This window comes from Populus alba, chromosome 1, assembly GCF_005239225.2.
Source record: "Populus alba chromosome 1, ASM523922v2, whole genome shotgun sequence".
In the NCBI taxonomy this organism is placed as follows: Eukaryota; Viridiplantae; Streptophyta; class Magnoliopsida; order Malpighiales; family Salicaceae; genus Populus; species Populus alba.
Window position 1 is genome coordinate 15,383,058 of NC_133284.1, and position 14,220 is coordinate 15,397,277.

The 14,220-nt window shown below is 37.6% G+C and overlaps 1 protein-coding gene across 4 annotated transcripts; it reads left to right on the plus strand.

The window, feature by feature from the left end:
* The first annotated feature begins 378 nt into the window (after positions 1 to 378).
* On the plus strand, positions 379 to 14,171 carry LOC118034805 (uncharacterized). Of its 4 annotated transcripts, none has more exons than XR_004685079.2 (12): positions 379 to 760; positions 1,265 to 1,460; positions 1,549 to 1,731; positions 1,822 to 1,921; positions 2,011 to 2,041; positions 4,878 to 4,920; positions 5,353 to 5,505; positions 7,540 to 9,718; positions 9,860 to 11,264; positions 12,083 to 12,166; positions 12,388 to 12,716; positions 13,796 to 13,859. XR_004685079.2 is itself a non-coding variant. In XM_035040218.2 (12 exons), the coding sequence occupies exons 2-12, from the start codon at positions 1,402 to 1,404 to the stop codon at positions 13,865 to 13,867; spliced, it is 4,395 nt and encodes a 1,464-aa protein (XP_034896109.1). In that variant the 5' UTR covers positions 379 to 760; positions 1,265 to 1,401; the 3' UTR covers positions 13,868 to 14,171. The 4 variants fall into 4 exon arrangements, 2 of the variants coding, with proteins under 2 accessions (XP_034896109.1, XP_034896110.1); XR_004685080.2 differs by lacking the exon at positions 13,796 to 13,859 and having other exon boundaries at positions 12,388 to 12,517; positions 12,631 to 12,688; XM_035040218.2 differs by having other exon boundaries at positions 12,631 to 12,716; positions 13,796 to 14,171.
* The last annotated feature ends 49 nt before the right edge of the window (positions 14,172 to 14,220 follow it).

A 14,220-nucleotide genomic window follows, 5' to 3' on the forward strand; every position in this document is an offset into this window, starting at 1 on the left:
AACACTAACTCTATACTAAAAAATAATAAAATAATAAAATAAAACATAAATCTATATTGTTTTTAAGGTGTTTTTCTCTTGAATATATTAAATAATATATATTTTTATTTTTTAAATTAATTTTTAACCGCAGTGTATTAAAAAATTAAAAAACATAAAAGAAATAATTTAAAACGAAAAAAAGTTTTAAGAATTCACCAGAGTGCGGTTAAACGCAATGCTATACAAGACATGAGGAAAAGAAGAACAGTTTGCTGGGCAGTACAGTAATTGAACTTCCACTACCCTGAAGTCCATTTTGGTAAATTCAAAATACTAACTCGTCTTTCAAAACTTTTTGTAGTTAATTGTTTTTTCAAATTACAAACAAAAAGTTAATGTCTGAGAACATAACAAAAGACACGCACTCATAGACTAGTACTAGCTTTCTCCCTCTCTCTTCCTGTACTCCAGACTACAGAGAGAGAGAGAGAGAGAGATAAAGCAAGCAAAGCCAAAAGAGAAGAAAAGAAAAGAAAAGAAAAGATTGGCATTTGAGAAATGAGTAAAGCAAAAACCATCTTGTCATTGTTAGGGTATTCTTAGAACTGCAAAAGAAAATAAAAAAATTATAAAATAAAGAAACCCAGAAAAGCTAATCTCTTTAAAGAAAAAAATTCAAATATACATGAAAAAAAGAGTTAGTACCCAAATGCAGGCACCCAATTTGAAATATAGGATCCGATTCACCCATTTAAGATCTCACTGATTGGTCCTTCAGGTATGATTTAAACCACATTTCTCATCATCTTTTTTTTCTTCTTCTTTTCTGGGTTTAAAAAGCTGGATTCTTTACATGCAAAGTTAGTGCATTTTTGTGTTTGTATGAGTATCTGTCTTAATGGTTGTTTGGCTTTTGAATTTGGTTTCCTCTTGGGTCAGGCATTCGGGGTTGGATTTTGATGGAATCAGATCTGGGTTTTGTTTGATTATTCTATGTAAAGTAATGGTTTTCTGTTTTTGAGTTATGGCTAATTTTAGGTAGCCTTTTTTTTTTTTTTGTACTGAGATCCGCGGTTCATTTTTTTTTGGCTTCGCAATTAATAAATTATAAGTCTTAACCATTGGATAGTAACTTTATGTTTTGTCCCATTTGGATTTGCAATGTGGGTACTAAATTATTGTTTTCCTCGTTTGATATGCATATGTGGAGTTTAAATCGTTTTTTAATCAGTTTAAACTGTAAAATTGGTAATCCATTTATTGGTTTTGTTTTTACTTTCAGAATTTGCATTGTGGGTTGGGTTCCTTTTGGACTGAAGATCTGCTTGTTTCTGAGACTTGATTAATCAAGGCTTGACTACATCCATTTATATGAGGAGGTTGGAGCGTACAGAACTAGTTTAAATATACTGTGAGAAAATGAAATCCAATACACTTCTCGACTATGCTGTGTTTGAACTGTTGCCAAACCTGACACGGTGAGTTTTTATTCATAAAGTTTTATGTGCTTGTTTTTGTGTGTGTGTGTGTGTTTTGATACATTAACTCATCTTTCCCTTTTGGCAGATGTGACTTGTTTGTTTCAAGCAATGGAAACACAGAGAAGCTTGTGTCTGGACCAGTAAAGCCATTTATAACTCATTTGAAGGTTGCAGAAGAACAAGCTTCACAGGCAGTCCAGTCAATTAAACTAGAGGTTGACCGGCGTAGAAATGCTGAGACTTGGTTCACAAAAGGAACACTTGAGAGGTTTTTATACAGTGCTATCTGAGACAATTTGTTTCTGTAGGAAGAAATGGTTCGTTCATCTTTTGACATGATTGCACTTCATGTTTTCAGGTTTGTGTGTTTTGTCAGTTCACCTGAGGTTTTAGAGATGGTCAATACATTTGATGCGGAGATGTCTCAGTTAGAAGCAGCCCGGAAAATATATTCTCAGGTAATGACTACCATTTTATCAAGTAGGGAATAATCATGATAATTATTGGAAAAGCAGTTCTCACTGAATTTGAGGTTCCTTTGATTCAGGGGTCTGGAGATCAACTTTCTGGTGCTTTAGGTGTGTATGTTTCTCTCATTCTTTTTCGGTTTCTTCTGAATGCAGTAATGCTAAAAAGATAATATCTTCCATCTAAATACATACTAGATAACTGATTTTATTGCCATCTACTTGAGGAACTATAAAATGTACCCTAGAATCCTAGTTCTCAAACATCCTCACTGACCTCTATAACAAGTCATGAATTTTCAATTGCTTGGAAATTATTTAATGAACTTACTGGTTTTCTTGGAAAGAAAATGCATTCTCATTAATGTTTTTTTAAGATAAAATAAGAATTTTATTGTAAAGAAAATGACTTCGTAGATAAATCAGGAGACAGAGATATCATCTCATGAAAGAAGTACCGGTAGAACAAAATAAAAACAGTAAAGCGCTCCTATCCCCCTGAATATCAGCTGGGGACTACCTTGAAAAGCATCCAGCATTGCATCACAAGGTTTTTGAAACACAATCCTGGTGAAAACAGTTTACTTGATGAGAAATGGTTTTTGAAAATTGTCACATGACTCTCCATCAAAATACACCAAATGCCCCTCTTTCAGAAATCTTGCAATTCTTCCTGCTTCCAAGACCGCAAGGGAACCGGAAGCAAGTCAACCACCCTAATCAGAATCATGAAGGCTCAGCCCCTAAAGTGAATAAACACCAAGTATATAATGGCCCTGTCTCCCCTCTTTGGTGGCATACATAAATTTTAGATAAGAGTAGATATTGTCTCATGGAAATTACAGATTTATAGTATATGTCCAAATTTACTGGTCAGAGGTACCTAAAATCAGATTCTTTAATGAAGATTTCCTTATTAAATAGTAGGAAACTCATACTGGCTACAGAGTCAAAATAATTTAGTTTGATAATCTATGTTGTTGCGTGCATCTTCCTTGGTCTCTTCCTCTAGTTACACTAGTTTCAGAATTAGCAGTGAATCTATATTACTTTGGGTCCTCTTGATATCCTAGTGTCCTGGCTCTAAAAGAATTTCTTCTAATTTTCTTTCTTTCATGGTGTTTAGTGTAAATTACCTGCACGTGTTATCATATATATAGTGTGTTGATTTCTAAAGTCTTGGTAATTAGCAAATGTTTATACTGTGACAAACATGTGGATTTGAAGATTCAAGGAACTCTTTTCACATGCATTGGTGGATAAACACATATAAGCTGTCTTGAAAAGATTTGTTTATTGTAATATGTCACCTTGGATTAAATTATGCAGAAGTTGAAATAACTAGAAATGAAAACTTGCCTAACTGGAAGTTCAGAAATTTATTCACGATGTCTTGTCTTTTATATCTGGAATCTTTAGCAAAGAGCTAGTATTTATTGTAGTAATTAAGGATATGACATAACATCTTATGCTTTCCAGTTTTAAAATTGAAATGTCACTTGCTACTACTTTTAATGGTTTTTTCATGGATAATGCCTTGAATTGAGACAAAGAATAAGGATGACATGTATTTCTGGTTTATAATGGAATTAGCCAATATTACTCTTTTACAATGTGAAATAGATATTGAGCAATGCTAGTTGTGTGCTTCTGTCATTTGCAAAGCTGAATGAAGGCTTGATAGAGCTACATTACAATCAGTGACAAAGAATAGAACTTCTACTTGTTAAGTGAACGTTTGGGTGCTGGTGGAGTAGCACAGTAGATAGTAAGTTGTCAGCTATAAGACATTAAAGCTTCTGTAAGGCTGACTTTGGTTAAGATAGTAAAAGTAAAAGCTGGTTTCTCAAGTGGGATGAAGTTTGCATGCTGTTTCATCCCTATTGGGGTTGACAGGTGACCCCTATTTCTTGGTGAGAGCATTGGACAATATTTTTAAGTGATTGCATGCTCAGTGAGTTCACGTGGTATGGGCGCATTTCTCATGATAAACCGGGGTTCAATCTTGCTTTCATTTAAATGAAAAAGTTGCAGTCAAGCAATAGGTAGGCAACAGAGGGATGCCATGTGAAATATGAAGAGATAGAAAAATATGTTTCAATTGGAAGTGCGAAGATTCCTGGATCTGTTTCTTGGAGTGGTTCATGTGGTGCTGAATGTGCATGGAAGGTGTTGGTTGTAGGATAGGGATAGTTCGCCCTGTGAACTTTCACTTAATTTAATTCTGGTCTTAAGCGGGTTTGAGCATGGTCTAAGAACATTGTGGTTCTTGGCATATTTAGCCAGTGAATATAGAAATATGTATGCTGGTTACCTAAATCATGGATCTGCTGTGTCATCTTCTGCTTAGTCCTGAAGAAGTTTGGTCAACATTTAAAAGAAGCAGACTTTGCATGAGTATTTTTATGCCATATCCTGCATCGGTGTAAAAGGTTGGAGTTAATGAATATATTGATTGGCAAGTTCACAAGAAGCACACAATTGAATACTTTGCAGTTGGCCTTATTTCAAACACAATCAGTGTAGAAAATTATAATTTGGCTTGTTCTTTCTTCTCTTAATATGTTTTAGTCTCTTGAAGAGATCTAAAGTAGAAATGTGAAAAGGTACATAAACGTAGAAATGGGAAGTGTGTTGTAACACCAAGTTGTCAGGTGATAAATGAACAGATTTCTTGAAGACTGGCATTGCAAAAATGTTGTTAATGCTGTTTTTTTATTACTACTGTGCTAACTGTATGACATTGCAGCTGTATTTGAAATATAGTGAAGAAAATTCTGAAACCATCTGTTGGTCATCTCTGATTTATTTTGAATTCATTATCCTTTATTAATGAATATGTGAAATTTCATTCAATATCTAAACTAGATTATTCTTCCTAACCTAGATTTTTTGTAACATATTTATTGCTCATATGCTGACTTATTGGGTGGGTGATTTTCTCCAGGCAGGGATGGAACAGGAACCACAGCAGGAGCTGATGCGACAAAGTAAGGACCTTTGGTTCCATTGTATTCTGGGTTTTGCTTGCTTGGGTGGGGGGGCATCACTCTTTATGTGCTTTTGATTATGTTTGGTCAATACTTGGAGTTTTCTGAATTTGTTTGAGCTTGTTAACTTCATCTTGTCTTCAAAATTTTTGAATTTATTAGATGATTAAGATGTTATCATTTAATAAGGCATGAGCATAAGCCAGAGCATCTTCAGCTGCCTATTGAAGTAGTTGCAGTGCAATGCCAGAGCATCTTCAGCTGCCTATTGAAGTAGTTGCAGTGCAATGTTAATCATTAAAGTTTTTTTTTATAAAAATGGACATGCTTTTACTGCAAGATACGGTCTGATATTGTGCTTACATAGGTGCTTGCCATGCTTAAATCTCTATTAAAATTTCCTTTAATGCCGTTACTTGTTCTATTATGCAGGAAGGAGCTTCTAAGGGCGATTGATGTGAGGCTTGCTGCAGTTAGGGAGGATTTAGCCACAGCCTATGCTAATGCATCTGCTACTGGATTCAACCTTGACACTGTTCCAGACCTCCAGCATTTCGCAGATCGCTTTGGTGCCCATCGCTTGAAGTAAGCTGTTTGGGAACTCCATGCATAGTTGCTCTCTCTCCCTCCTGTTACTTTTGTTTGTTTGTGTGTGTTTCATGTGCGTTCAACTTAATCCTGTGTTTTCTAATCACTTAGTGCTTAGCGATGCCTTTTGATGTGGTTTTAGGGAGGGGGGGGTTGGGGAAATGGAATAAATGATTCTTCAGTCGGGTTGGGAGGCAAACACGTGGTATTAGGAATGAAGAGGAAGAGGGAAATTTGACCAAAATAGAGAGTGAAATTTCAATTTAGGCTTCGCTGCAAGTTTTTTATGTTGTATGATGGCTTGTCTATGGGACTAGTGTTAAGTGTGGAATTGGACAACCTCCAAGCCACATCTCAGCACAGAGTAGAAGATGACATGGAAACATTGGTCTAGCTTTCCTACCCAATCTTGAACACTTTTCACTGAACCTTGGTTCTATATAAATTGTTCTTTTCCTACCCAGTTCTATCTGGTGTGTGAATCCATCAAATGAACTGTTTATTGTGCTGTGACTCTAGAATTTTTAGAAAAATTTATTAGCCTAAAAGGTGTGGCAAGGTTCACAACCCAGAGTTTAAATGCATGTCATATTCATCTTTCTGTTGTGTACTTGTGTTGATAGGCAATTCAAAATCTAAAAAATGACTTTTAGCCTTGGTCATTTTAGGACATTAGAAATGCCTATATTAATCTTCCTTAAAAAGTAAATAAATTCTGCAATTGCAAGGTGTTGATCTGAATTTTATTGATGTGGAACTTGAAATTGAAAGATGTCATTTCTAGGTGGTTCTTAGCTGCTCTTGTTGGGGCTCCTCTGCCTAAGAAACAAATTTGACTTGTCAAAGCTGTTTTAGCTGTAGCACTGCTGATATAGTGCAGCTAGTGTCCACTGTTGTGTCCAAAGTATCACAATATGGTGACTGCTTAGCTAATTAGAAAATGAAGTATGACCATGGACTTTAAGAGTGTAAGTTTAATTTAAAATTTAGATGTATTGGCAAGTCAAAGACATGGCTTCTATTTATGACTTAGAAAATGGGGAAGTTTCAGGCAACTCCATGTGGTGTATAGATGCTGTTGGCCAATGCTGCTCTGTAGTTTTTTATTGATGCATGACAGTCATAGCATGCAAGTGATCATATAGTGCATGGAAAGGAACTACATGTTTTTGGATTGTTTGAAATGATATTGTTTCTTTTCCCTATCTTTTTCACCGATGTAACATTGCACATCATCGAGTTGATTGATGTATGGCCTGCATGATGTCCTATTTAGGTAGGTCTCCTGGTGATTCATTGAGATTATGAAGGTGTATAGTCGCTTGAGTTTCTCTCTTAAGCTCAAATTGTGAGTTTTACAAATATATTGAGCTCATAGCAGAATTAGGGAGTTATTTTTCTCTGTTGGCATTAGAATTCCTTGTGACTGACTTCTGCTTTTTTTTCTAATCTTAGTGCTTTGGGGGATTCCTTCAAGTGGACCACATAGGTTACTGGTTTAAAGTACCAAGGACACTTTAGTAATTAAATTGTTCATGATTGTGTTGTGTGTTGTCCTTGTTGAACTCTGGGACCGGTCATTATGAAAACTTTTTACTAGGCACTGTTTAGAATGTTTCAACTTGAGATATTCGCATATTTGGTTGTGGACCCTACATTGGCTTTTAATATGCCCTTCTGGTTCCACCATCTAGGACAAAGCAGGTGGTATTCTGGAGCAAAATTAGCAAGGAAAAGATTTTAAACTTCTCGGCATATGGAATCTTATTATAAAAACAGAGAAAGTTGACATCCTATCTCAATTGATTTATTAAGTATTAAAAAAGGACAAACATTCCAATCTTCTTAATTTCACCTGTCACAATATGGCAGGTTTAGCTGTTACAGGGTTGTTTTCTGTTTTAAAAGTTCCAGCTTCCTTGTACTACCCACCTTTTTTCTTAAGTCTTAATTACCTTTTCCCACAAACTCTAGTTAGCTAGATTTTTCTTCTTGTGACAATTTAATTAAGGTATTAAATATTTCATGCAGTGAGGCTTGTACCAAATTTATGTTATTGTGCCAGAGAAGACCAGACCTGACCAATCCATGGAAGCCAATTGTGGGGGATCAAGTGGTCCGGTCCTCATGGGGATCTGACATGTCAATTGATGACCCCACTGAAGATGAAAGTGGTTCCTACCTGACCAGGCCCCACCAAAACCCATTCCAAAATAAACACCAACAGCTGCAAGCTAGCCAAGAACTACAACAAATAGAAACGACACAAACCCAATTCCACCTTAACCAATCCAAGTCCTCCACTTGTCAACAACCCAACTCCTCTCTTGCTACACAGCAACAGACTATTCAGAACGAGAACAAGGAAGAAGAAAAGAAGAAAGAGGAGGCTGTGACTAATTCATCAACAAGTCTACCAAGCCAACCTTCTAGGAGACTCAGTGTTCAGGACAGGATCAACCTATTTGAGAACAAGCAGAAGGAGAGCTCAGGTGGCAAACCTGGAGCTGTAGGTAAATCTGCAGAGCTGAGGAGACTATCATGTGATGTTTCATCTGCAACTGCAACTGCAACTGAAAAGGCTGTGTTGAGGAGATGGAGTGGTGCAAGTGATATGAGCATTGACTTGGGCAATGACAAGAAGGATGATAACAATATAGACAGCCCCTTGTGTACACCCTCTTCATCCTCTGTTTCTGGAACCAAAAGTAATGTGTTTCCTGTCTCATCAGATGATGATAAGGACCAGAAAGGGTTCAATGATACAGAAAGTGCAGCAAGTTTAGTTAAGTTGGAGACTAAGAGCCTTTCTGGGTTGAAAGATCAGGGTGACTTGCAAACTCATGGCGGTGGGCCTGCAAGGAAGGACAAGGAGGTGAATTTGAAGGGGAAAGTGAATTTGAAAGATCAAGTAGGGTCTCTGGCCCAGCTGAGGTCATCTGCAGGTAGAGGGGAGGAGTCAGGGGTGGGTGATCATGTGGTTTTGGAGAAGTTGAAGGGTACTTCAGGTGGGGAAGAGAGGACTGTTGGAGCTAAAGCTCAACTGAGTTTTCAGGAGAAGTTGAGAGGTTTTCCAGATAAGGTGGAGATTGTTGCAGTGAAAAACCAGGTTGATCTGCAGACCCAGATTGGAGGTTTTTTGGGCAGGGTTGGGAATGTGGCATCTGGGAATAGAACTGACGACATTAAAATAAGGGATCAGTCCTTGAGTCAGTCAAGGTCTGGGGTTTCTCAGACTCATACTAGATCTTTTTCAGGACAGTTTGAAGGTGGTTTTGGAGTGAAGGATACGGAATTGCCAACTAAAGTGACTGACTTGGATCTGTCAGCTTCTCAGACACAGCAGAAATTGTTTAAGGGTGAAGTTGATCAGGCAAGGAAGGAGGACACTGAACAGATAACGGAGGATGATCTTGAAGTTTCAAAAATGAAGGTCCAGAAACAACCTTTTTTGGGTCCAGAGCAATTTAGGAAGCTGCAGGGGAGGAGGGATGAGAGTGGATCTATTCATGGAAGCAACAAGCCTAGCTTTCCCAGTAAAAAGTATTCTGAGAGTCAAGAGAGCATTGGTTCTCAGCAAGTACCATCAGCAGATCAGTTTCAAAGGGTGAGGCAGTCTAAGGGGAATCAAGAATTAAATGATGAGCTGAAGATAAAGGCAAATGAGCTTGAAAAGCTTTTTGCTGAACACAAACTTCGCATTCCTGGTGACCAATCCAGTTCTGCTCGGAGAGGCAAGCCTAGTGAAGTGCAATCTGAACAGGCAGCTAGTTTACCGTACAGAAAACCAGTAGCTGTAGAGATATCTCCTGTTCAGTTTCAGGAAAAGACGGTGCTTGAACCAACTGGGAGTTCTAGTGATACTGGAAAGTATAGCACTCCACCAAGGAAGATAGTAGATTATCAGGATTGTGGCAGTTCTCTAAGGCAAAGTTTCTCTGAGATTAGTTTTTCAGATGATTCTAGAGGGAAATTTTATGAGAGGTACATGCAGAAAAGAGATGCAAAACTGAGGGAGGAGTGGGGTACAAAAAGATTGGAGAAGGAAGCCAAGTTGAAGGCCATGCAGGAAAGTCTTGAGCGGAGTAGAGCTGAGATGAAGGCAAAGTTTTCTTGCTCTGCAGACAGACAAAATTCCTTGTCAGATACTCACAGATGTGCAGAAAAGCTCAGATCATTCAATTTTAATTCAAGTACGAAGAGAGAACAGGTATTTCATCTTTCAGTTGTCTATGGAAAATAAGTGCTGAAGCTAATAAGTTTCAGCATTAATTTTGTTATATATTTTTTTTTCTTGCCTTTTGTATTGGAATTTCAAAGCTCCCTTTGTAAGGCTTTCTTTTTCCCTCAGCCAGTAGATTCCATTCATAGTGAAGAGGATGAAGATCTTTCTGAATTTCCAGAACAGATTTATTATGGAGAGGACAGATCATTCAATGAGGTGTCTTTAGGGGGCATTGCTTCTAGAAGCTCTCAAAACAAGAAGCTCTTGCTGAACAGAAATTCATCTTCATCCACCCCTCGCACCACAGTAGTGCCAGTTCCACGGTCATCATCCAAAATTTCCAACCCAAGTTCCGGGAGGCGGAGAGTACAATCAGAAAATCCTCTTGCACAGTCTGTTCCAAACTTCTCTGATTTCAGAAAAGAGAACACAAAGCCCTTGTCTGGAGTTAGCAAAGCAGCAAATCGCTTGCAGGTGAGAACCTATGCTCGCAGCAAGAGTTCCAGTGAAGAGATTCCTCTGGCCAAGGAAGAAAAGAACCAGCGGTCTCAATCCCTGCGCAAAAGCTCTGCCGGTCCTATTGAGTTCAAGGATTTGCCACCATTAAGCTCGGATGTTGTTTTGGCACCATTGAAATTTGATAAAGAGCAAACTGAGCAGATCCCATATGACAAATTCTCAAAGAATGTGGAGTCAAAGCCTTTCCTCAGGAAGGGCAATGGCATAGGTCCTGGTTCTGGAGCAACTGTTGTGAAACTGAAAGCTATGGTAGCATCTGAGACTTTAAAAAATGAAGAATTTGAAGAATCAGCCTTTGAGGCAGAAGATTCAGTTGATGAGGCAAAGGAAGAAGAAGATGAGGGACTTGAAACAACCGAGATTGAAGATTGTGCTAAAATGGATAATGGCAAACCAAGACTAAGCCTGGATTCAGACAAGATGGGTACATCTGGATCTGAGAATGATGAATCTCTGAGATCTATTTCTCAAATTGATCCTTCTTCAGTTGCTGAATTGCCTGCGTCTGTGCCTTCAACATTCCATGCTGTAGGGTCTCTGCAGGACTCACCTGGGGAAAGCCCTGTGTCATGGAACTCACGCATGCAACATCCATTTTCCTACCCACATGAGACCTCAGATATTGATGCTTATGTGGACTCTCCAATTGGGAGTCCTGCATCATGGAATTCTCATTCTCTGACCCATACAGAGGCTGATGTAGCTCGGATGAGGAAGAAGTGGGGAAGTGCGCAGAAACCTATTCTTGTTGCCAATTCATCCCATAATCAGTCTCGCAAGGATGTGACCAAAGGGTTCAAACGGTTGTTAAAGTTTGGAAGGAAAAGTCGTGGGGCAGAGGGTTTGGTTGATTGGATTTCTGCTACCACTTCTGAAGGAGATGATGATACAGAAGATGGGCGAGATCCTGCCAATCGGTCATCAGAAGATTTGAGGAAGTCAAGAATGGGATTCTCACAGGGTCACCCTTCAGATGATGGCTTTAATGAAAGTGAATTGTTCAATGAGCAAGGTAAGCTATATTTGCTTTTCCTGATTGATTAACTATTATTCGTCTCTTTGCTGAGAATCTTAATCTACTCATATTTAAACTTAGGAAGTGCTTGCAACTATTTCTTTCAAGTGAAAATATCTCATGGTAGCAAGGTTTTAATTTACCTCAGTGCTCTAGCTATCATGGCTCTATGGGTTGACAATGATTTCCTGCTCCCTTAACTGTTGGTTCATGAAGGGAATTTATACACAGATCTGAATCTCGATTCTATTTGAATGTCAAGGAGTTATAAAGGCAAAATGCTGCATGTAGATTAAAGTAATCTCCTTTCTATTCATCCTGCGCTAATTTTTCAGCTGTATTGTTTTTTTTTTTCAAGAGTTTCAATGACTCTTAAGACCTCTATCAGCGCGGAGCTTTTGGCATAAAAAGCAGTGCCTGGTCTTTGATACATGGATCTCAATTTTTTCTCTGCTTGCATGCTGATATTTAATTGGTAGTCAATGAGTTGACCTCCTTTGCTCATCCTATGTGAATAAAAATGATTTAGAAATCATATACCAGAAATTGTTAAAAGTTGCATGATTTGGACATAATTGTCAATGAAGCTGACCTCTGCTCTAGATCTTTACATCTGAAACTTGTGTTATTGAATAAATTGTCCCTTTATGTAATACCTTCAGGTGAACAGAGATTTGGCTGGCTCTTTTACAAATTGCACATATTATGCCACCAAATGGTGGAGCTTTTCCTAGGTTTTCTTAACCGGGTTATAAGTTTTGATTGCAATGCTAAATTGTTGCATAGATGACTTGACCCTTGTCATTTTTTGGCAGTTCAAGCATTACATAGCTCCATACCAGCGCCTCCAGCAAACTTCAAATTGAGGGATGATCATTTGTCTGGAAGCTCTATTAAAGGTGAATGTTTTCTTCTTGTTAATATTCTAAATTACTCAATTCTTAAATTTCTTCACAATAAATTGCTTGTTAGGCTGTTGAATATTCTGTAAAGTCATGTTTAAAGGACTTCCCAGCTTTATCTGATGTGTTTCCAGAAATGTTTTCATTGCACATTGCACAGAGTAGCTTCAAATTAGGTGCCTCTCTAATTTCTCCAAATTTGAACCTGAATCTGTTAGGGTAAAGTAAGATGCTTTTTACTGAGATGAGCTGGTAAGCTGGCCCAAATGCCTTGGTGTTTTGTGCTGTAGCTTGACTTGATATGAAGACAAGCCTGAGAGCATCAATGCTCTGTTCATTGACTTTATAGTGAGTTAATAGAGATGAGCTTGTGGTCATCACTTAAACTATTTCAATTGCATGCAAGCATTAAAATGCTATTGATTGGTTGATATGTTTCCATGATTATGGGGCCAACCAAGGGACTAGCTGCATGATAGGGGAGGCATTCGCCCTGCATGTGTTTCTTACTGATGTAGGATTCAGGAACATGAAACTTCCACTCAAGGTAATGCTTTCTTCAAAATCTTCTTACAGAACTGAACACCCCTTCGCAAGTGTTTGAGAGGTAGGTTTTGTTCGTGAGCATGGTTGCTTGGTCTAATGCATATACTCTCATGTTGAAGCTGGCATGTGATCCATGACCTATGCTCTGCATAAAGTCAATAAACGAGTTGTAGCATGTGTAAGTCAGCATGTTTGTACTGTTGCACCGATAAAATAAGAATCATGTACTGTCTTAGTGCCTGTTTGGGAGTGGTAAATGTTAGCGTTTCAAGTGCTTTTCGCTTAGAAATGCATCAAAATAATATTTTTTTATTTTTTAAAATTCATTTTTGATATTAGCATATCAAAACAATTCAAAAATACAAACAAAAAATTAATTTTAAGCCAAAAAAAGTTCAAATTTTGGGCAAACAACATTTTGGCCACAATGCCAAACACGCCCTTAGACTTGTTTGCATGATTATTGTCATGCCGCTAGTTTTCATGAAGTGTTTTTTAGCGTGTAATATATAAAACCTTGGACCAATAGGCGGAGGTTTTACAATCTTGCTCTTAACTGGACCTGTATGAATGTGCATGTTTTCAATACATGCATTATGATACAATGGAAGATATTCTATGGATATTTGCTTTGCATGACTCTAATCATTTAAATATTGCACATGTACATGATTCTTGTTTGATCGGTGCAGCATTACAAAAACACATGAAAATCAGGAATTCGGAATTTGTTTATAGCCTTTGAGATTTGACTCCTTTAGCTTAACAGCTTAAGAAAGAGGCTTATGTTTGATCTATTGAGCTAAATTAATTTTTGTCGAGTCTGACCATCTGAGTGGCACACAAGTGGTTCAAGTCCTTTGCAGACCCATTGTTAACAAGTTTTCAAGACATTTTATGTTCAATCTAGCTACCTAACAGAAAACAAGGAAAAAAAAACTGTTGATTGTTTATGGAGTATTTAGTAAGAGCTTGAGTTCATTTACTTCATGTGATCAACAACGTTTTACATAAAGTTATCTGTTTTGGAGTTGGTTATTTATGATGATTTGCTTACACATTTAAGTTCAAATTTTACAGCACCACGGTCATTCTTCTCTCTGTCATCCTTCCGAAGCAAAGGTAGTGACTCAAAGCTTAGATAATCACTAAAGAGAAAAGCTTGGAGCTACTCCTGGAATCATCAATCAAGTGATAGTGTAAAGGGATTATATATAGGATACGAACGCATGTGCTCGAATATGTTGTATATTGTATTGAACAAAAATCGCCTACTGGCGTTATTGGGATTTTGGTAGTCTAGGAGCATTCTTTTTTTCTATTACTCAGTCTCCAGCCGTGTGTGATGTATATGAGAAATCGAACTCTTGCTAGAATTAGAGTTGTTGACAACTTAAGGAGAGTGATGTGATTATATGCGGAGCAATAGCTTGTATACAATGCTTGTTTTATTTTACCATTCTTCTCCACTACATTAATTTCATGTCATTTTTTCATGTTAAAAT

Bases quoted from the DNA above. Each gene is read 5' to 3' on its own strand.
- LOC118034805 (XM_035040218.2), top strand. From the start codon at position 1,402: ATGAAATCCAATACACTTCTCGACTATGCTGTGTTTGAACTGTTGCCA. The intron at 5,506-7,539 runs GTAAGCTGTTTG...TATTTCATGCAG, and splicing joins TTTGGTGCCCATCGCTTGAA to TGAGGCTTGTACCAAATTTA. The intron at 12,167-12,630 runs GTGAATGTTTTC...GGGCCAACCAAG, and splicing joins GTCTGGAAGCTCTATTAAAG to GGACTAGCTGCATGATAGGG.